Source organism: Odontesthes bonariensis, chromosome 14 (genome assembly GCF_027942865.1).
Source record: "Odontesthes bonariensis isolate fOdoBon6 chromosome 14, fOdoBon6.hap1, whole genome shotgun sequence".
Taxonomy (NCBI): Eukaryota; Metazoa; Chordata; class Actinopteri; order Atheriniformes; family Atherinopsidae; genus Odontesthes; species Odontesthes bonariensis.
The window spans coordinates 14,427,548-14,448,841 of record NC_134519.1 but is presented as its reverse complement, the minus strand read 5'-3'; the positions used below and the strand labels follow the sequence as shown (position 1 = coordinate 14,448,841).

The 21,294-nt window shown below is 39.7% G+C and overlaps 2 protein-coding genes across 5 annotated transcripts in view; both read right to left on the bottom strand.

Moving 5' to 3' along the window:
- Positions 1-785: 785 nt before the first annotated feature.
- On the bottom strand, positions 786-13,217 carry lrrcc1 (leucine rich repeat and coiled-coil centrosomal protein 1). The gene is made up of 19 exons (XM_075482238.1): positions 12,800-13,217; positions 11,755-11,960; positions 11,564-11,629; positions 11,299-11,466; positions 9,817-9,983; positions 9,367-9,588; positions 8,615-8,808; positions 7,745-7,913; positions 6,759-6,907; positions 5,593-5,797; positions 5,152-5,291; positions 4,632-4,833; positions 3,971-4,156; positions 3,553-3,727; positions 3,027-3,190; positions 2,621-2,829; positions 2,183-2,320; positions 1,506-1,641; positions 786-972 (listed from the first exon to the last, which is right to left on the bottom strand). The coding sequence occupies exons 1-19, from the start codon at positions 12,841-12,843 to the stop codon at positions 856-858; spliced, it is 3,057 nt and encodes a 1,018-aa protein (XP_075338353.1). The 5' UTR covers positions 12,844-13,217; the 3' UTR covers positions 786-855.
- Positions 13,218-15,766: 2,549 nt separating this feature from the next.
- LOC142398835 (RNA-binding Raly-like protein) overlaps positions 15,767-21,294 on the bottom strand; it is a 52,402-nt gene continuing 46,874 nt past the window's right edge. For 3 of the 4 annotated variants that reach the window (XM_075483047.1, XM_075483045.1, XM_075483048.1), the window contains 5 exons: positions 20,577-20,770; positions 19,786-19,902; positions 19,374-19,531; positions 17,246-17,283; positions 15,767-16,534 (listed from right to left, as the gene is read on the bottom strand). In XM_075483047.1, the coding sequence (XP_075339162.1) occupies positions 17,251-17,283; positions 19,374-19,531; positions 19,786-19,902; positions 20,577-20,770 (502 nt within the window). In that variant the 3' untranslated portion in view covers positions 15,767-16,534; positions 17,246-17,250. The remainder of the gene's footprint in view (positions 16,535-17,245; positions 17,284-19,373; positions 19,532-19,785; positions 19,903-20,576; positions 20,771-21,294) is intronic. The other variant, XM_075483046.1, reaches the window with a different exon arrangement.

Sequence of the window (21,294 nt, the reverse complement as noted above, 5' to 3'; positions counted from 1 at the left end):
TCTTCACAACAAACAACGACCATTTCTCTTCGGTAACAGATATAGTCTCTGTTATCTCAATTGGGCTGGGGTAGTACCTGTGGTCTTTTTAAATGAACGGACGTTACGTTAGGTTACAGTTGCCTAGGCAACCCATGTCCCGCTCGTGCCGACATCGCGCTCCCTCCCCTTAACTGTCCCTTCCAAGGAAACGAAGCCCCGCCCATTTATAATTTGACTGAGCAATCAGTTGTAGCCAAGGATTACAAACAAAAGTTAAATAAAGTCATGCCGGATAAAAAGGTGACGTATTAAATATTGACACCTGCAACTCGTGGAAAAAGAAATGTGGTCCAACAATAAAATTGGATTAAAACTTGAAGTAAAAAAAAAATTGTAAATTTTTCCTCTCTTAGATAATAATTTTGAGCCAGTATCTTGTTCTCTTTGGCTTTTTATCCTATAGTGCCTTACTCTTTGCATGGCATTGTGAAGAAAACAGTTTAAACACTCAATTTAAATCTATTTATCAGATTCTGCTGTTAGCCATTTTGCCACTAGTGTTATATCCAAAATGTAAGGCAGATCACGACTTATATTAGATGCTCACAAGATTATTGTGAGACCCCCAACAGAACAGATATTCTATTTCATGTCTTTAACTTCTGTTCACTGTACAGTACTGTACACTCTGCACATATAATTAGCCTCTTTATAAGTTAAAGAATAACAAATGCTTTTCTCTTGTCCAACCCTGTGTGTTACAGTTTATGAACAAAAAGAATTTGACAAAAATCGTGCTAAAATTTATTGAAAAATGTATACAAAATAGACATAAAAATACTTTTGAAAAATATATTGACAGTCCTACATATTTCATGTGTTAAAGTCTTTCAGTACGCTGGTGAGACGTTTCATTTTCTCCTCCATGATTCTTCTGTTAGCTTCAGTCTCCTCCAGCAGCTGACGCATCTCCTCCTCCACTTCAAATACCTGATGAAGAAGCCCACACACGACAAGCTCAGCTGCTGACAGCACATAGAGCAACTTTATCAAAGTGCTCCAAGCAGGAGTTTCACTCTCGCAAACTCGCTGAATTCAATGATTTTGACAACCGTTAATGTCTATTTCGGTGAAACACAATCAAAATGAAAGCGCAATTAGATGATGAAGCTTTGATTAAAAAGATAAAACGTTTTTCACTTGCTCCTTCCATTTATCCATTTACCAAATCTTTGTTATTTTCAAGTTCTGTTGGATGAGAATGATAAGCTGAGACAAAGTCAGCCCCTGAGTGAAGTATTCTTCCTGTCATTCATAATAAATCCCACAGTGGAGAAAGGAAAATAAGCTTTGCATGAAATGTTTTCACAGCACTCTTTCAGCATAATCACCAGTAAACACTTTCAGGACTCCGACTTCGTGAACCGCCGTACGAGAAGTGAAACGTTGCTCGCATGTGAACATATTTCTCATATTTGAGCACACAGCAAAATCAATTTCTGTGAAACATCTTTATAATTTACCTTCTGGTTGGCTTGTTCTATCTTTTTTTGCTTTTCATTGGCCATCCTTAGCAGGTCAGCCTGATGTGCAGCCTGGAGAGACTCCAGTTGTCGACGAAAAGCATCGTCCACACAGTGCAACTTCTCCACTGCAGCTCTGCACGAGAGACAAACGGAAACAAAGTGGGTGAAACACTTCAGATGCTGCACAAACTGCCTATATGTGCGCACTTTTCAGGCTGTGTGGACGCATAGATATAAACAAGGTCCAGACCCATGCAGTGTTTTATTTGGAATATCCCAAGACACCCTAATTAAACGTAAATGATTACGAGGTGAACCTCGGACATTTTTTGTGATGTAATTTGACCATTTGAGCTGGACTTGTTTAATTAATAAGTCCAAAATCGTTTAAAATATTCAGGAAGGAAAGTCATTATAAGGCTGAGGAGGGAAAGCTTGATTTAGAAAACAACACTGCTCTACTGAATTATTCAGTTAAGTTTCATCTATATTTGATTGATGATTTACTAAATCGATAGTTGTAGGAGTTTGGACATTTTTGGACCTTACAAACTCCTACAACAATTGACATGATCTAACCAAAAACACCACTTTGAGATAAGAAACAAAAAAAGACACAGAGTTATATTAAAAGCAAAGGCCCAGAAGACAGGATGTGGCATTGCTGATATTACTTGTGTGCCTGTGTGGCTTTATCTCTTTCTTCCAGCAGCAGGCGCTCCTTGGAATCAAAATTCTCCTTCATACGCTTCACCTGGCTCTCCAGACGAGTGAGCAGCTCTGCCTTCTCCTGCCACCTCTCACTTGAATCACTAACAGAGGACACACAGCAGCAGCAGCAGAAAACAACATGGTTTCACAAACAGCTGACAACATGAATACAACAGAAATGAAAATGCTTCATTTATTGACACGTCACTCAGCAGCAGCTGTGATGGCCACAAAGAGAGTTCTGGTCCGGTGTGGCACAAAAACACAACATTTTCAAAAGATTTTGGCATTTTCAGTTACTTCTTTTTAAATCCAATGACAACACATAACCTTTTGTCCCTGTCTCACTTTCTCCGGCATATTATTAGACACACTTACCACATTTGCGACTGATCACTTGCCTGTAAGCTCCTCTGACCTCCTCAAGCTCTGCCTCCTTGTCTTCCAGCTGCCGTTTCAGCTGTTCCTTGCGTAGGCTCAGATGTTCCAGCTGCTCCTTCATCTCAGCTTGCTGGGCCGTTTCCTCCTCCAGCTGCTGCTGGAACTTCTTCTGGGCCTGGACAGCCTCCTCCCTCAGCTTACGGATCTGGTCGTCACGCTCCTGCAAGGACTGAACAGCAGGAAGGTGGTGGATGAGCACAGACTGTCTCAGACACCAAGTTTCACTGCCGAGTTAAGTTGAGCTGCGGTCACAGCTCAGCTGAGCCAGTGGTGGACTCAGTGGTGAGTTAAGGCTTTGAGTTACAGATCGGATAGCTGAGGGCTGAAGCATCATCAATAAGGGAAAAAAAACAGGTTTCAAAATACCTCTTTGAGTTTGCGAATGGTCTCTGTCTGGTCATCCATGATTTTGGCTTTGATTTTCAGGGCATCGTGGTCCCTCTCGTTCCGTTTCCTCTGAGCCTCCAACTCAGCAGTCAGCACCTCTATCCTGGCCTCCAGACGTCCACGATCCTGAGCCAATGATGCACCTGACAAAAGACAAAAAAAAAAAGTATATTACTGTATAAAAATGTATGTTATGATAGTTCATAGTTACACTTTGAAAGAGTGCCTAAAAATAAATGAACTGGCAGCGTAAGAGTGTGTGTTTGACAATTAACCACTAGATGGCAGGAGTTACTGGACCCAAATGAAATAAAACATCAGCTCAAACTGTCACATTAATCAAATCTCCTTCATATTGGCTCCATTGTAAATTCTCACATATTTTACAAGCCAAAGCAATACAGACAAGACTGCCAGTAAACAACTGAAACTGCCTTTCAGAGTGTCCCCTCACTATCCTACTGACTCAAGGTGCATGAGAAGTGTCCTCCTGGATCCCGCCCACCTTGCTGAGCGAGCTCCTGACCCCAGATCCTCCTCTCAGCCCTCAGACCGTCTATCACAGATTCCTGAGCTGTGAGTTGAGAGTACAGCCGCGCCTTTTCTTTCTTGTGCATCTCGAGCTGCAGGTCGAGACGCCGGTCCCGTTCCACCTCTGCCTCCAAGGAATGCAGACGGCTCTGGCAGAGGAACAGACACAGGCTGTATTAATGATCAACAGCCACCTGTCTAGCATGGCAGATGGAAAGGTATCTGCATGATTCAGTATTCATGATGTTGGAAAGTACTCAGTCTCCCACATGCTCAGGATGAACAAGTTTTGGAAAGGCAATAGTAGACGATACCCTGCTTGTCTCACAAGTAATATTTCAAACCCGATCAGGTGAGTATTTTATAAAAACACATTGTTGCTTTAGTACTACCTTGAGATCTGTGACAGCATCTTTTTTGGCTTTGATGAGCTCCGAGATGCGGCTCTTCTGTTCTTTCACCATCGATGTGAGCTCCTGCACCAGAGAGCCTGACTTCTTCTCCCTCTGCTGGGACTGAGTGAGGGTCCCCTTAAGCTCCATCAGCTCTGCAGTCATGTGATCACACGCCTCCTTCACCTACAAACAAAAAAAATAATCAAAGGTTTGGAAATGAGTAGAAGAGAGAAAGCTAATCATCATCATTGTCAACATTTGTCCCCCGTAAGATGTTTTATGAGTCATGGATTTACACAAAGTCGTTCTTTTCTTGAAGGTGAGGAGAAACTGCAAGTGGTGGCAATCAAGAACAAGATGACATTTTGTTCAAATGCTGAATGAAAGCACGAACTGAGTCGAATGCAATCCTTTGGAAAAGCTTTCCTACTGTGGTAATCACAGAGAAATTGTCCTGAACCAAATGATTCAAATTTAATCTCAAAGGAATCCACCAAGTCTTTTTAAATTGAGGTCAATTCCAGTTCAACCCTTTCACTTTTTGCTGCTCGGCGTAATCACTTAGCAGCCGGCCAGCATAGAGAAAATACTCAAAAAGTCAAGACAATCTTCCAGCGATTACAGGCCATCAGGATAGCGGGTGTTCATCTTTGCAAACCTCAGAGAAGCGAGCAGCCTCGATGGTTAACGCCATGCGGAACTCATCCTCTAGAGCGGCGTACTGTTTTCTGCCTTCTGACAGTTTCTCCTGCAGCTCTGCCTCCCTCTGGCTATGTCTCTGCTCCACTGATGACACCTCCTTTGCCACTGCCTCGCAGAAATCTGCCCCACCAGGCTGTAACCGCAACTCCAGCTGTTTTCTGTGAGAGGAAGGCAATCCCATGATGACGGAACATTGACCTGTATACACAGCTGCTGCGTATTTAACAGAAGAATAATAGCTTGCATGTTGTGATTGATTCAAAGAACATAACAGCCCCTTAAACGCCTCTGTAGAGACATGCTTTGCACAGAAACTAGTCAGTATAGTATGTATAGAAGCAGATTTTCAAGTGGAGGGGATCTTTCATATTTCAGAAGTAACCCAAACTCTTCTAACTTTAACAGACTTTTATATTTGCCTCATAGCTTAGGTCTCTGGTTCCAACAGAACTCTATCAGACTTGTCAGGTGTGTACCTGTGCTCTTGTTCCCTGGATGCCAGCAGTTCATGCAGCTGCTGCAGTTTGTCTTTGTGCTGGCGTACTGAGGCTCTCTGGATCTCCAGCTCTCTCCTCAGAGCTGCTGCCTTGTTCTCCAGCTCCTGGTACCGCTTCATCTGGGAAAGGTTTACACATGTTTTGTTGCAGCCTGTAGAAGCTGAAAAAACATTTTAACCTCTGAGCACATTAACTCTGTGAGCTGATGCAGTGAACCGCTGCATTGGTGTAATCAAATATTAAAGCCATGGGTGGACTCCGGTGGCAGGAAACTGGTTGTAACAGAAGTATTCTGCCAGATCTATATATAAAATGACCACCAACCGCATGTGAAGAACTCATCAACATCACCTGATTGAATAAAGTTTACACTATCTGTCAAACTGATTCATTTCCAGGGAAACAAACCAGCATCTGTACCTCTTCAGCCTGCTGGCGAGCCCTGAGTGCATCCCCATGGGAGATGCTTTCCTCCAGTCTACGCAGTGCAGTTTTGTGTTGCTCTTCACCACTGCGGGTCTGTTCCAGCTGCTGGGTTAGGGACCGACACCTCCCTTCCAGCTCCTCAACACGAGCCTGCACCTCACAGCGCCCCGATCGCTCTTTCAGGAGCAACTCTTTCAGTCTAAATGGGAAGGAAAATATACTAAGAGCGCGCAAGAGCAGCAGCAACTACAATTTCTACTTATGCATCACCAATAAAAATGAACAACTCCAGCAAAGACAGACATTTTCAAAATCTGGAACGGAGATGAGAATGTAAACCGCAGTCAGGCGGCAAGAAAGAAAAAAAGCCGTACACGATATAAACCCCCGAACTGCAGCATCGCCTCGTTCACAGTAGGCCCCGTCTTAAAAGTGCCTTGATGAGTCACCTCTCCGTAATCTCGTCTCTTGATGAGCACAGACCTCGACAGTATCAACCGCGTTTGCTGTCGTTAAAAAGTGACAGCTGAGATTGCTTTGTGAAAAGTGCAGACATCTGCGCGTAAACGCGCCTCTAATTACTCACTAATGCAGATTTATCTAAGAAGGGATGTGTAAACAAACACAGCCAGCAAGACCAGTCACACCTGGTGCTCTATCTGTACAGTGCAGACACAGCACGGCATCACGTGTAGCAACAGAGAACTGAATTTTTCATTCGTTCATGATAACTATTTCCTTTGGAATTTAAGTTATAGAATCTGGATGAATAAGTAGGTCAATGACCTTTGTACTAATTAGCTTCTTTTTTTTTTCTTTTTTTTTTTTAAATCACAAACAACTGCAGGCTTACTTAAAAATTTGGGGGTGGGGGTGATAATTGTGGTTTCATTATAGGCCGTGACACAAGAATAGTGCCAAATCTTAATGGAAGGATTGACAATCGTAGTTAAAGAATGAGACTGGCAGCCAGCTCGGGTCTCAAGAGAGTCATTACAAAAGATTATAAAAGTAGAAATGGACGAGCATCTATTATGCAGCTGACAAGAGAGACAAGCTAAATTATCCTTTTTTCACCATGAAATGTGGTTGAGAGGCTTTAATTAATTTGGAATCCCGTGTGTGCGGCGCATACACATCCATCTGTGCTTCACTCTTACCTGTCTGTGGTGTGCAGAGCCAGGCTCTGAAGGTCTTGTTCCTCGCTCACTCTTGTCTGAAGACCCTTCAGCTCCTCCGTCAGCTTCCGCGCTGCTTGTTCTGCCTTCCAGCGTCTCTCCCTTTCCTGATCACGCTCCTCCACGATTGTCTAAGCAAACATCAAAACACATGAATACACACCGAGAAAGGAAGCCACGATAAAGTCTCAGCTTATGTCACTTGGGCCTACTTCCTACCAGGACCGTGGCATGTTAATAAAGTGATGATTTTCATTTAGGCTCCAGTGTTAACAGATTGCAACCGAGCAGCTGGTGGTGTGGATAGCGATGCAGCAGTTCAGCACAGCAAGAGCAATCTATACACCACATTAATAGTGTCAGCTGGCTTTAGGGCTCTGCTATGGAGAATGGGAAAGTAAGTCATAGTGCATATGTTGGGAACGCCATCTTTTGAGAACGCTCTCCCGTTAGTTTTGTTATCTGGTTACCGTTTTGCTGGGCAAAAAGAAAAAAAAACTCTGATAGAGAAGAGAAGACATGAAGATGGGAGAGAAAAGTGACCTTTACAGAAATTAATCTCAATCTCCCTGCAAAGCAATGAGATCACAGATCCATATGTTGGACTGGATCGCCTACCCTGATGAACCACCTACACTCACACTCCTACACACTGAAAACTGAGTTTATGGACCAAGTGGATGCAATTTCAATGACTTCAAACATAAATCAAAGGAAGCTTATAAACAGTTGTTGCAGTGAGGGCAACATCTGCTAATCAACAGGCCAATTTGTTAGAAAATCTGATCCAGCAGAATCCTCCTTTTTCCCGCATATGTTTCAAAGTGAATTAATTGGAAGAAAAAATTCTAAAGGAAAATAATTTCCTAGATATCGTTTTCCCTTCTTGTGTGGGGAAAAACTTTTTCTTATTCGTTCCACTCAATAAAAACGTGGAAGCGGCCATTCAGCCTGCAGGTGAACTGTACCCTGTAGGTTTCCTCCTCCTGGATGGACTTCACCTCGCCTGTGGTCTTAGCTGCTCTCAAAGGCCCTTTCCTCGTTTGCACCGCTGCCTGCACAGCCCCTGCACCACCGCTCTTCCTCCTGAGCCCCACAGCAGACTTTGTAGTCCTCAGTTTATGATTCTCCTGATCGCTGCCAAAAAAAAAAATAAAAATAAAAGGTATTAAACCAGGTCTAAAATTGATTCTGAACTGAAGCGCTCTCAAGCGAATGTCTGGCTAAGTGAAGGTCAAACCAGAACACTCATTCACTTTTACAGGTAAGCAAACTTTGAACAACTTTGAATTGAATTTGGAGCTTATCTTGCTTTTGGTAGGGCAGCTGTGAACTTGCTAAAGTTAAATTACCCAATCTTAAGCATATGTTATCAGCGGTTGATAAAGGAAAGCGAGGGGGTAGATGGACCATGTAAGTGTGGTCCTTAAGGGGACAGTAATTTCTAACAGATAGAGAAGAAAATGTATCATCCCTTTCAGCTGAGATATAAAAGGATTTCCTCGATCATCAAGATACCTGATGATATTAAGTTGATACATGATGAACAAAATGAGAATACCCTCTGCTGCTCATTGTATTGGATTATATGGATGCAAATTGTGTCAGTAACTACATAATAAACGCATCGGTGTCAGCAAACTTTGGCGAGTGCGTGAATGAGATTAGCACTAAAGTTTCTCTCTGTGACTTTGTTAGAGTCCGTAAGTGCTTTGAAAGTCTTCACACAATCAAGTTTCAGAACATAAACCCAGAGTGCAAATGCAAGCATAATGGCAAAGATCATTTTCACACTAAGACAAACCAATAACTGAGACGCTGCTTCTGTGCAGACTCACCTGTCTGATCTAGTGCTTTTGCTCTCCTGAGTTGCTGTGCTCGATGCAACGATATTGTGACATTTGGGAAGCCTCGTGCGCCTCCTGTTTTCCTTTCCGCTGTCACACTCGCTTTCCGACGTGCGGTCTGTGTCCCTTTTTGCTTTATGGAACTTCATCTCAGAATGCATGGAGACTCTTTTACGAGCAAGGGCCTGAGTAATGTTGCAAAAATGTTTACAGTGTGTGAGAGAAAACAACGTGAACACGATGCAAAGATTATAGGCACAAAAAGTGGAATGAAGGGGCCATTCAATAACTGGTGTCCTAAAAAAAGTTTCATTGAAATTAATTTACCAGTGTTTTCCCTACAGCTGTCTAGGTCTGTTGGCTGCCATGTATGTTGTCCCAAGCATCTTGGAAAACTTGCCACATCTCTTTTGTGGACTTTGGCTGTCTGATAATCTCAGGCTGACTAAAGGATTTTGAGAACAGAGCTCTGTGAGACTTCTTTTTGAGGATGAAGATAGTTTTTTTTTTTTCATTTGAAACTGATCTGATCTTCCAGATGGCAATATGCAATGGAATCAAATATAAAACATCTATATGTAAAAAGTCCCAGTACTGCATTTAACAAATGGCTTGGATGCCGCCTCAGTGGGAGAAGTCAGTCACTGGCTGTATGCTGCATACAGCATGTCAAGCATAATCAGTCAACACAAACTTACATAAATTCTTCTTTATGAGTGTCTTTCAGCAGAGTAAATATGCACCTGCTGGATGAGCTGGGACACCTGGTGCTCCAGTTTCCTGACGCGTTCTTCATTTATGGCGTGTGTTGGAACAGCCTCAGTGGCCCCGACAGGCTGGGAGCTTTGGCTGGCTGGTTGTGTGACTGGCTGTGCGGCTGGATCTGTGACGGCTTCAAAGGCAATCTGCTGACGAAACTGAGTGAGCACCCGGTCAATGCGGGGTGTGGTGACAACACCTTTAACCTGCAATGAAAATTTTCATTCTTTTTTTAGAAGTTAAGCTTCTAAGTTTGCTTTAGGCAGCAATAGAGAAACAAAGTTTCAGGGTCATTCTGGCACAAAGAGCCCTGTCCTTGTTTTCCTTGTTATGATTTAAGAAAAACAAATGACTGGAATATGGTCAATATTATTAACAGATAATATAAAAATTGAAGATCAAATAAGTGATGATAGAATGGCATCAGAATCTACCGCTTCATTGTGACTTGTGTCAGAGGAGAGCAGGAAGTCCACATAGTCCTCCAGGCCGGGAATGTCACAGAAACTGCTTATACCAGGAGATGATGGATGCCTCAGGCGGTCCAAACCATCCAAAACAGAAATCTGTGGCAGCGATTCCATTACGATTTCCCAGTAACCTGCAGTAGATTAAAAAAAAATAAAAAATCCTTAGATGCACTACAGATGTACTTGTAATAGGACCTGAAAACAGCTTATGTAAGTTTATAGGCATATAAAGACAGCCAGTGTTTAAGAGTATGTAATTCTTGTCTTTATGTGGATGAAAAGAGACACTTTTCATCCACATAAAGAGACTCATCAACTGCTGCTGTGAATGAATCACGAACAAAAAGAAATACATAATGAGTGCACAGCATACCGGAAAGGATTTTTACATCATTACAGCTATTAATATAACAAATGACAAAGATGTGTGACCATAAGATTGACAAAGACAAAACAGATCAAAGTTATTGACGTTAGAAGCTGCCTGCCTGAATACGACTGGGGGCTGTCATTATACAGGGAGAAACAGATAGGCTTAAGACTATATAGATGGGTTCATCAAAACTGGAGAAGAAAGACCCTTTTGTTTGTAGCTGATAGTGCTGATGGCTATTAGAACACTTTGATTCAAATATTGAGGGAGGACATGGATAAAATCCTTTTTCAGTTGTATATTATTCATAACTGCTCGTGTAGAGCTTTTTCGGTAAGTGGACAAATGCCAGAGAGAATTGTTTGCTTTTGGCTAAAGCAGCAAACTAGATATGAATCAACATATTTCCCCACAGTGATAATCCCTCTTATGGATTTACAAGCTTAGTTGAGTAGAAAATTATTCTGTAACTGTTTTGATAATATAATTCTAACAAGAGTGTTAAACACTTGCTGTTTACTCTCTGTTAAGAGTTTATTCCTCACACACACAATGGTTCACTAAATTGTTGGTCAGACAACTCTGGGGGTTCACAGGAAATCGGCACCAGTACGCAGTGACGGTTTAAAATGGGCTTATTACCCCTCAACTTCATCATGTTTTCTGTGCAAAATAAGACTTTTCTTTTTTTTCTTCCACAATAATTCACACGCATTCGTATGTCTGGTACAGCACTAATTATAGTTAAACACTGTACTCCAAAACAGAAAAGGGTTCTGCCTACATTTTCTGTTCTTTTGTCACTATCAAATAAGGGGAAAAAAAATCAAAACGTTGCCTGAGAAGCTGGACTGTTAGAAACACTTGAGCCCCCACTGATGCTAAGGCAGCTCTCCTTTTTGAACACTTCTGTATACACTGTCAGTCTGGTTTGACTGAGCATGCCGAATGTATAAAATTTTTTTATTGCATCAGTGTGTTTATAAGCTTCATTCCTGTTCTTGATATGAGATGATTTATAGCATATCTGATTATGTAATGATAAACAACAAAGGTAGAGTTTCATCTCCTACCAGGTGAACCACACACAGGGTTGTCTCCTCCATCCTGGCTTAAAGTGACATCTCTTAAACCTTGTAATCCCAGCAGGCACTGCAGGAGATGATCGATGCTGTCTAGGTGGTTGCCATGGAGACTGAGGTGCTTCAGCATATACTCCGTGCCATGGAGATACAGCAGGCCTAATGAGGAGATGAGTAATAAATATCACTGAAGAGTTAGCAACATAGACTTCTCATTTGGTGCAGAAAAAGAAAACTCAGGCAGTGTGTGACTTACCAGTGAGGTTATTTATCTGATTGTAAGACAGGTTTAATTTTGTTAGGTTCACAAGGCCATTCAGTCCTGGTGTAAAGGAGGAGGACATTTAGAACTGGGTAATTTCATAGTTCACAGCAGTGACGGTAAACACTAGATACAGTGATAAAGAATTAAAACTTGAAGAATTTGTGCAGAGTGGAAAGACTTACCTTCTACCTTGGCGATTAAGTTGCCGGACAAATTCAAAGTCCTTAGGGAGGTGAGGGAACTCAGACCCTCAATCTTAGAAATGCGATTGGAGGAAAGGTCTAAATGCCGCAGGTGCCAAGCTGAAGTTAAACCCTCAATCCTCGGGATGTGATTGCAGTGCAGATTAAGAGATGCGACAGTAGGAGTCAAGGGAATATCTAGTAAACTATACAGAAAGCAGAAAAGATCAGACTCAAAGCAGAGGGTAAAACCATGCGTACAAACACAAGCTTTGCAAAAAAAAAATTAAAAATTAGCACATGTTCATGATCACTTTATTATTGATAACTTTTAACATTTTCTATAACTGTTAAGCTTGTGAAATGTCTTGATAAATGTAATTAAAGTCCATTAACGGCTCTGAAACACCAACAAATATCCAGTGGGACTTCAACAGTGGCGTGCTGTGAAACTACTAAAAGTGCTGCATTTTTGGTTATTCAAATACCATGAAATTATGAATCAATGAGAAAGATTACTGCTGATTAATTCCCTGACTGAATAATTATAACCACTAAAAACACTTTCCAGAATTGTTAGTCCTTAATGTGAAGCAAGATTTACTTAACCTTAACCTGGTTAAGGGCTCGATGGTGATGTAAATTGTGGGATAACTTCAATCAAACCAATTTTTTTAACTAAATATTTTTGGCTTTGGACTGTCAGTACTTGTATAATAAACTATCACTATTGTAAAAGAAGTTAATCATCTACATTAAAACGCTACAGATTCATTACTTAAGACATCAATACTGATAAATAGATAGATCAACAATTAAATATCATACTTTAATCAACTTTTCCCAATAAAAACAGACTTTCTGCCTTTACGTTACACGGGATTTGTTTTTGTAAAGATATTGTGTTAGTTTTGCATTACTAGAGGTAGAAACATTGGAGTTAAATGAGAGAATATGGGGCAATAGTTTTGCACAACTCAAGAATGACCTTTTCTTTGCTGCAAAAGTGGAACAACGTAAAAGAAGGGCTGTGATCAGACGTTACCTTGATACATTCCTATCAATAAGGCTGAGCTCCTTTTCCCCCATAACGACGATTTGTGCAGTCTGTCAAACCGTTATACATCAAGTCTGCTAACCAGAGTAACAAACCATGGCTGTTACATTACAATAAATGTTCGAAAGCATTCCTGAAATCAGCGAAGACATCCCAAAGTTTTTGGACCCGTTGCTTAGCAGCCTAGCCAAAGTTTAGCTACCATCGATCGAGCTCACAGGAGGCTAAATCATTACGTGCCGTCCATTAACAGCAGTTATAACGGCTGGAACAGCTACTTGGTCGCTAACATTTTGTTTTTGAACTGACATACTAATATGTAAAGAGTTAACAAGAGCATAAGCTGTAGTTGCTCATTTACAAAGAATTAAACTCGCCGCTACTGAGGTTACACTTCCTGTTTACATGACGTTGTTAACGGTCACTCACATCCGGGAAAGTTTAGATTGCTCCGCCCACTGAAGATCCCATCCAGACTGTAGGAGACCTAAAAGGTCAGATTATAAAAGTGAAACAATCAAACAGAACTAAACAAGGAGATAATATCGTCAGCAAATTGACTTGCTGATTTTTTTTATATCCCTGATATAAGCAGTAATGTCTAAACAATTTACTCTCAAGAGAAAACGAATATTAACTTCTTTCCATTTGTATATGTTTTGGATCTTATGGAGGGGTCAGAAGTGAACAAGATAAATGGTTATTGTAAGTGACATTATCACTAGAGCAAGATTTTTTGTAAACACACCGATTATTTTAGCCCTACAGGCAATATGATAAATAGATTAATATTAAATTAATGTACTACAACCTCATAATATGGTTTATATTGCCTCACAAAATGAACCATTCAGTAGCCATGTTGAAAGTTAGTATTATTAACCTTATGGATGGAATTTGCTCAATTATCAAGAGCTGTTCGAGTTGTAGTTTCGGTGCAATCTGTTGGTTTCCTTAGCTAGGAAATTGTTTTTGAATTGGCTTTGTATGTATAAATTGGTCTAATTTTGAATTTAATTAATTGGATTTGATTTGATTATGATTACAATGTATTAGACTCTAATTGGCTTGACAGACTATGTTCTCAACCACTGTCTTGAAGATCACTTTCTAAGGTTCATTAAAAGGGATGTAAGCTGAAAATATATCATCTAATGTAGTATGCTACATTACATCAGTACCAAAGCAACATTTTTATAAATCAATATAATAAAGGCATAAAAAATATAGACATAATGCCATTATATATGACAAAATTATTTTTTTATTAGTGTGTATCTGTGCATTCTCGCTTTGAAAATTCATTTCGAGAGAAACTGAAGAAAGCCATTGATTAGATATGGAAATCGCAGAAAACATCATACTAGTTTATTTGTAGCTTTCTCTGCTTGATTATAAAAACACATCATGTGGTGCATGACAAACACATTATTTTATAACAGGAGAGTTGTGGCTTATGAAAAAAGAGTATTTGTTTATCAGAAGGCTTGAAAAATTCCCTCTACATAAGGGATATTCCAATATAATATAATATAATATTCCAATATATTGAACATCAAGATGTAGGTTTCAAAATGTTATTAATATTTTCTTATAAAACTTCCTGTTTTCCTGTTGATGTATGATCATGCTTTTTTTTTTTTTTTTTTTAAACAGAAGAAAGCAGGGAAAATTTGAAGCAAGTTCCCTTTTTTCACTTCACTCATTTTTGCAAATAGATATCTCTTTTTTTCTTTGGTATTGAGATAAACAAAACAACAAACAAAGAAAGGCTATTTTTAGTCATGAATGACAACACCCTTGTCTTGAAAGTATCATGGAAATCAATTAAAATGCCTGAAAAATCTGCTTAATTGTGTGTGAAGGGGATAAGAGTCACACTGAAACATATCAGCTCTGACTGCATAGAACAAACAGGGAAACATTAGGCTGATTATACAAGACTGTCTTTGGGAATTATTTACAGAGCGTTGAATTAAATGCAGATGGATTCTTTTATGCATGCTTTCCCTCAGATATAATTCATAAAGCTTCCACCATTTGCAATGTTTTTGACATATAGGACTGAGCTTTGCATCTTCACTCACTTACAGTTGGTCACAGATGAATCGCAAAGATTCTGACCCCTATTATACTCATAATTCCTCCAGCAGTTTCACAAGCCAGTGATTGATTCAGTTAATCTCACACTGAACAAAATGATAGCAGCTGCATGACTGATCATTGTACTCAGTGGCTGGTGGCCAGCTCTGATTTGCCAGCTCAATTATACCTGCAACCCAGCCCATGACCCTCCTTAACCTTTGAAAATGATGATCTGGTGCTAATGAAGTGACTGAATTAGAAATACCATCTGTTGCCACCAGGCCATCCCATTTTTCATAATATGTAGTTTTCAAGGGCACAATGTATTTAAAAATAAAATAGACAGACACACTATTTGGGGACTTTCATTAGTATGATGCAGTCTTAAGACAAATACAAATGCTAAATCATGGCTGCTTATATTATTCTGAATAATGTTAGATAAAATCAACATAAGTACATATTATGATATTCAAAACTTGATTTTGAGGAATTCATTTCAATTGGGTAGGCCTACATTGTAATGATTGTTGCTTGAAGAGTACTGGTGGTATTTATCAGTGAAGTAACAGGTTTGCTACATGAACCCACTTACACAAAATTCCTCTTCAGAAAAAATAAATAAATAAAAAAAAGGGCAAATACTTCCACGAATAAACAATTGAGGAATGTTTTCCATGTCGTACAGTTTCTATCTTTTCCAATGATGAACTTCAGATGGTGCTTTAAATATAAATGTAAACACACCAAATGTTGACCCTATAGCGACACTAGTTAGGGTTATTAGGAATAAATTATAGACCCGAGAAAGAAAGTGACGCCCCCCCCCCCCTTTTTCTTTTATGAAAATAAAAGCCACAGTACACAAAGTTGTTTGGATGGGATCAGGTTTATGTCCAAAAAGTCTCATAATCTCTGGATGTACAATAGATGCAGTGAATACAAATGATCCATAATAGTCACACCTCTAACATGCTGACAGAAACAAAAAAAATTGAGCGCAAAGATTTCAAAATGCTTCTCATCTTGTAGAACAAATGATAAACATGATATGCATCAAATACAGAGTGGAGACATTGCGAATAAACCAAATGTACGCATAAAACGAATCACATTATTAACAGGTGCCAAAGAAAGTGCTTCTCTTACATTCAGATTTAGCTCCTTGGCTCTACATTTTAGATTTAGCCGTATCTTGGCCGGTCACTGTTTTCAATGCACAGAAACAGAAACAAACATTGAGGTACAACAAATGAGATAATTCAATTTTCAACTGTTCACGTAACTGTATTTTTATGCACAATACAGGCCATAATATAGTAAGCACACGATATACTGCATTGTCCGTATTTTTCAGGAAAGCAATCATTCTGAGGGGAAATCATGGATTGCTCTTTGCAGTTGATCTTGCAGTGGTCTGGAGAATATTCATACCCAGCATTTCGATGAAACGCATCCGGAGTGTCACATTTCAACGAGGCAAACGAGCTGCAAACAAGTCTGAACCTCTTCCTCTGCTGTCAGTCACTTCCCTCGCTGTTTCCTTTATTGTAAAACACGCCCCCCTTGATCAAGAAGGTTTTGCTGGTATCCATTCAGACAACTTCTTGCTCTTCTTTTGCTTCTTTTATTCCCCATCTTGGTAAAATAAAAGCAAAAATTAAATAGGCAGCAGGGAAATTTGACCCATTTCTTTTTTCTTTTTAAATAAAAAAAAAGGTATTATTTTCCATATTCTTTTATAGTCTATGTAGAAAAGATGAGTGCAGTCTCTGTTTTATCTACCTACATTTGTCATGCTAAAAGCAGAAGCAGACCAATAACATTCAACTAAACTAATGCACCTGGTATTCCCGAAACAAACAATTCTGCCATCAACTTATCAATCTCTCACATTCAGGGCACCTTAAGAGAGATTGCTGTTCATTGGCAGTCGAGGACAGCAGGGAGGAAATGTCAGCCAAGAGGCTAATTAAATCTCATAGCCATTTGCTCATATAAAGAAAATCTAAGATTCAAATGTCATTTGATGGAAAAGTGCAAATGGCAGGGAGTCCTATCTATGCATTGATATTGGTGACTGCAGAGAAGCTGCTGCTTCTTTTTCCTCCCTGACAGAAAGAATGACAGGCCATCAAGAAAAAACAGTGGTGGATTAAACTGGAGAGTGAAGAACTGCATTTCTCCATCTCTCAGTCTCCTTAAAGACCGTTTGAATTGCTGCTGCTGTGGAGGTTGTTGGGCTTTAAAAAGCAGCCATTGTACAGCTGCCTTCCAAACTGTTTTCCCAAAATGCAATAGGCAGTTCATTGTTCCACGGCATCATTAGAGAAGAGACAAAACACTGACCTTATTCAGTTGTCAATGTCGGATATATGGTTCTCCATCTGCAATACAGGAAAGAGATAGAATACGACACAATTGCCAACATCAGTGGAATAACCTGGTATCCAATCTTCTATTCTAAATCTGTAAAATCTAATCAGAAATTCATGCCTTCAGTAGGTTTTATAGCCAAAGTGTGATGATTTCCATGGAGCACAAATGGCTACATTTCAGAAAAAATGGCTCCAAAGTACACAACATTGGGATAAAAGCTTTGACGCCAGTCGCCTGGTGGTTCTCTGATTGGCAGAAACTATAACCCAGTGTTTCTTTTTTTAATCTTCTCCCAGCTTGAAACATATGTGGTTTCTCATGTTTCCAAAGTATTTTAGTTGAATTCCATATAAAATAAAGTGCTTCTATGATAAAAAAATGTTTTTGACATTTGTGAATTGATTCAGTCTTCCACGTCCACATCGCAATACATCGTAGATTTAATTGTTTCTCTAGAACCCCTGCTTGATTGATCTGTTTTTGGTTACCATAGAAACACCATGCCAGGCAGAGAGAGTGAGCCTCTGGGACTATGGCTATAAACTGCCCCTTTTAATGTGATGAAAAACAACAAATTGAATTTTTACAATAGTCTGCACTTATAGAATCATCCCTCCATCTATTTTCTACAGCTGCTTAATCAAATTAAGGGTCACAGCCTTGGAACCCATCCCAGCTGCCATTGGGTGAGGGGCAGGGCACAGCCTGGACAGGTCACCAGTCTTTCTGAATCATACCTTTGAATATTAATTTTTTTTTTGTGCCAACAGATCACTCAAAGCATTATTTATTTTTCAGTAAGATATCAGTAATTCTTGACCAAAACTATTCTTACAGCATTCCAGCGAGGAAATTTAAATCTTAATGTTTGTTGACCATCTACACAGATAATGAGCCGTAAGAAAGAGAAATCAGATACATTACATCTTCTAAGGGAAAGATCACCATAGAAGATAATGGATCTGAAAATCGAGCATAAAATGCATGTCACACATCAAGCTCTCATTGAAACCGTCGGGCGATCAAGGCAGAACTGTGACATCACAGAGGTGTTTTCCAGTTGGTACACCTGCAGTACCCGACCCGTCCCAACTGCAGCTGCCACACAGCTTTGAGGTTTTAATGCTGGTGACATTTTCCAAGATTTCTAACCAGCATGCATTGCTTTAAGACCCTCATGCAACACATGAAGCCAGCACACCGTTTCAATCCGTATCATTTTCCAGTTTTCTGCACCCACCTCTCCTCCTCCCAGCTTCCCAATCAGTCCACTTGTCTGATTACCATCAGCAGTATTCAGACTTCCAGCTGCTCCAGTTTCTACAGTCTGACTATACAAAAACTGCTGATTCTGTTTTAACTGAAACTTTTTGTGCACAACCTACCCCTCTGTGTACATTTGGGTCCACGTTTATGCTTACTCAAAGCTCATTGTTGAACACAGAAACTGAGTATTATACTTTTGTATTAAAAAGTTTTAAAATGCTTTTGATTTTCCACAACATAATAGTTGTTTTTAAGTCTGTAATTCCTAATATATTATTAACATTCATACAAGTCATTTTCCAAACATGAACTGTATAATGTAAAGAATTTATAGGAATTTATTCAACTACACCAAGCATACCCAAACAAATATTTACTGATCATTTTTTAAAAACAGTACTCTAGACGGATTTAAATTAAGAACTTCATGATTCTCTTTATTAGCCCAAAAAAAAAAAAAAAAATAATATATATATATATATATATATATATATATTTTTTTTTTTTAAATCTATTGGATTTAAATGGCCATTTGTTTTTTCTACAGTATATTTTCAAAGAAAACACAGGCACTGTATTGGCACATATGTCACCAAATCATCCTTTTAAAACCCAAGATTGTGGCTTTAATCTTACCAAAAAATGCTTGGCTGACGCAAACATAAAGTGACCGAGCGCAGCTCTACACATACATTAAGGTACAAGGAGACATTGTTGAGTTATAGACACACAGTAGCCTAGTTGAGCACATTACTTTGCCTTTACTTCAGAAGACTGAAGTAAAGACACTCATTCCTTGTTGAAACTGTAAACGTCTGCTTGGCTTGCTCACCATGTCGCTGGTGCCTTCATCTTCAAAGTCGTCTTCACCGCCGTCAGTCATCTCACCCGCCTCCACGTCGGCTGTCCCCTCCGCTTCCTCTCCACCAGAATTGTCTGCTGCGTCACCATGGAGACGTTCGCACACCTCCTCCTGTTTCCTCTGCATTTCTGACAAAAGACAAGACAGAGGGAGAAAGAGTATCAGTAATTATCAGACATCTTAGATTAACTCACTTTTATTGACAGAGGAACCCGTCTTTCATACAAGCTATTTGATAAATCTTTTACATCTTTCTGTGTCCCTGCCCTCTCCCCTAAAAGACCAAATGTCTTTAATTTCAGTACGTAGCGAGTATTCTGTGTCTACTCCATGTGTATAAATCTATCAGACAGATCCTCCCCTCTGCTCTGTCAAATCTTACCGGCATCAGATCGATGTTGCCTCTCAATCTTGTCCAACCTTCCAAGCAGTGAGTCAATCTTTGTTTTGATCTGCGACAACTCCCTCTTGATTGTTAAGAGATGGTCTGTCTTCACTGCTAGCATAGATTAATACATTTAAAATCCACAATTAATGTCAGACACAAAACCAACTTTGGTGATCAAACATTTCTCGTTAGCCATTGTCTCTGCTAAAGGTATGTGGCCAATGCACAAGGCATGCTGAGAAGAGACATTTCACTGTACTGCATTGTGGGAAGAATACTGATCAGTATCTGTGAGAGTTTGAGCAGCACAGCAGCAACCTTTGGACAATCAGACAAACACATTTTCTGTTTAAAACACTGTTATTATTTTTGGTAATTGCTATACTAACACCAACATTGTGTAAGAGATGTGGTTTTATTTGAATTTTAAGCATAATTTTTCCACCTATTTGTTAACTTTTTCAGTCTGCAATTCAATGCTCGGACAGTAGCTGCCAAAAGATGCAGAAATTCATCAGGAAGACATGAAAGACATGAATAACATTACATCTAACTGGATTAACCATTTTTAATATTAAAATAGTATCGATAAGATGCAGCAGGTGAAGAATTAAATTCTGATTAAAAAAAACAAAACCTACGATAACTTCAATAACAGTTACTAACCTTTGTTCTCCCCTCAAAATAACTGATTTAGACAGTTTGGCGTCCAGATGCTCTAAATGAGCAACAGAGAAGTTGGAAAAGTGAACCGTTTCAACAAAAAAGCAACAAAGTAAACATACGTTTTGGGCCAGTGATGGAGGAGCCCATGTTGAGTGCCCGGGACGATGTAGAGGAGGAAGATGATGATGAAGAACAGGCCCTGACGGGAAAGGAGGATTTGGCTCTGCGAGTGGATGGAACGACTAGCCGTGAACGTTTGATGGGGATCACAGCTCGGGTTGGGGGCACAACACGGCCGTGGTACTCAAACAGTCTGAAGACATATGAAAAATAAAGTGGGGCTACAGAAATGTTCCAAAGGTACAACAGTGAGATAAAACATTTGTAAAAAAGGAAGGAAATGTAATGAGGAGTAAAATCAAAGTGTTCTTTGAGCGACAAGAAAAACAAAATCAGAAAGATGTTTGAATGATAGAGGCAGATGCTGAACATTTCCACAGCCGTTCAATAAAATCCTGCTCCGTGTTTTCCAAAATATGTCAAATTGCCAAAACAGCAATAATGGCTCAAAGCTGAAAGAATCACATCTTCTGGATATTACAAAGTGAAGGAAGTAAACAAACCAATGAAAATGTTAGAACCAAGATACATTCTCTGCCTTGGCAGAGCAAATGACCAGCCAGGGGACTATCTGACATTCAGCAGATAAAAGCATCATTAGTAAGCCCGACGGAGAGAAATAAAAACCGCCTCAATATGACATTCATTATGCCTGTAACAATGTAGTTACTTTGCCTCGAATGGAAATGTAGCCACTCTCTTAAGATCGGAAATAGG

What these genes read in the sequence shown, in the direction of transcription:
- lrrcc1 (XM_075482238.1), bottom strand. Translation starts at nt 12,843, where the DNA reads ATGGGGGAAAAGGAGCTCAGCCTTATTGATAGGAATGTATCAAG. An exon ending in ACACAAGTCACAATGAAGCG is followed by an intron (nt 9,589 to 9,816) that starts GTAGATTCTGAT and finishes TTTTCATTGCAG; the next exon opens with GTTAAAGGTGTTGTCACCAC. An exon ending in CCATTCGCAAACTCAAAGAG is followed by an intron (nt 2,830 to 3,026) that starts GTATTTTGAAAC and finishes CCTGCTGTTCAG; the next exon opens with TCCTTGCAGGAGCGTGACGA.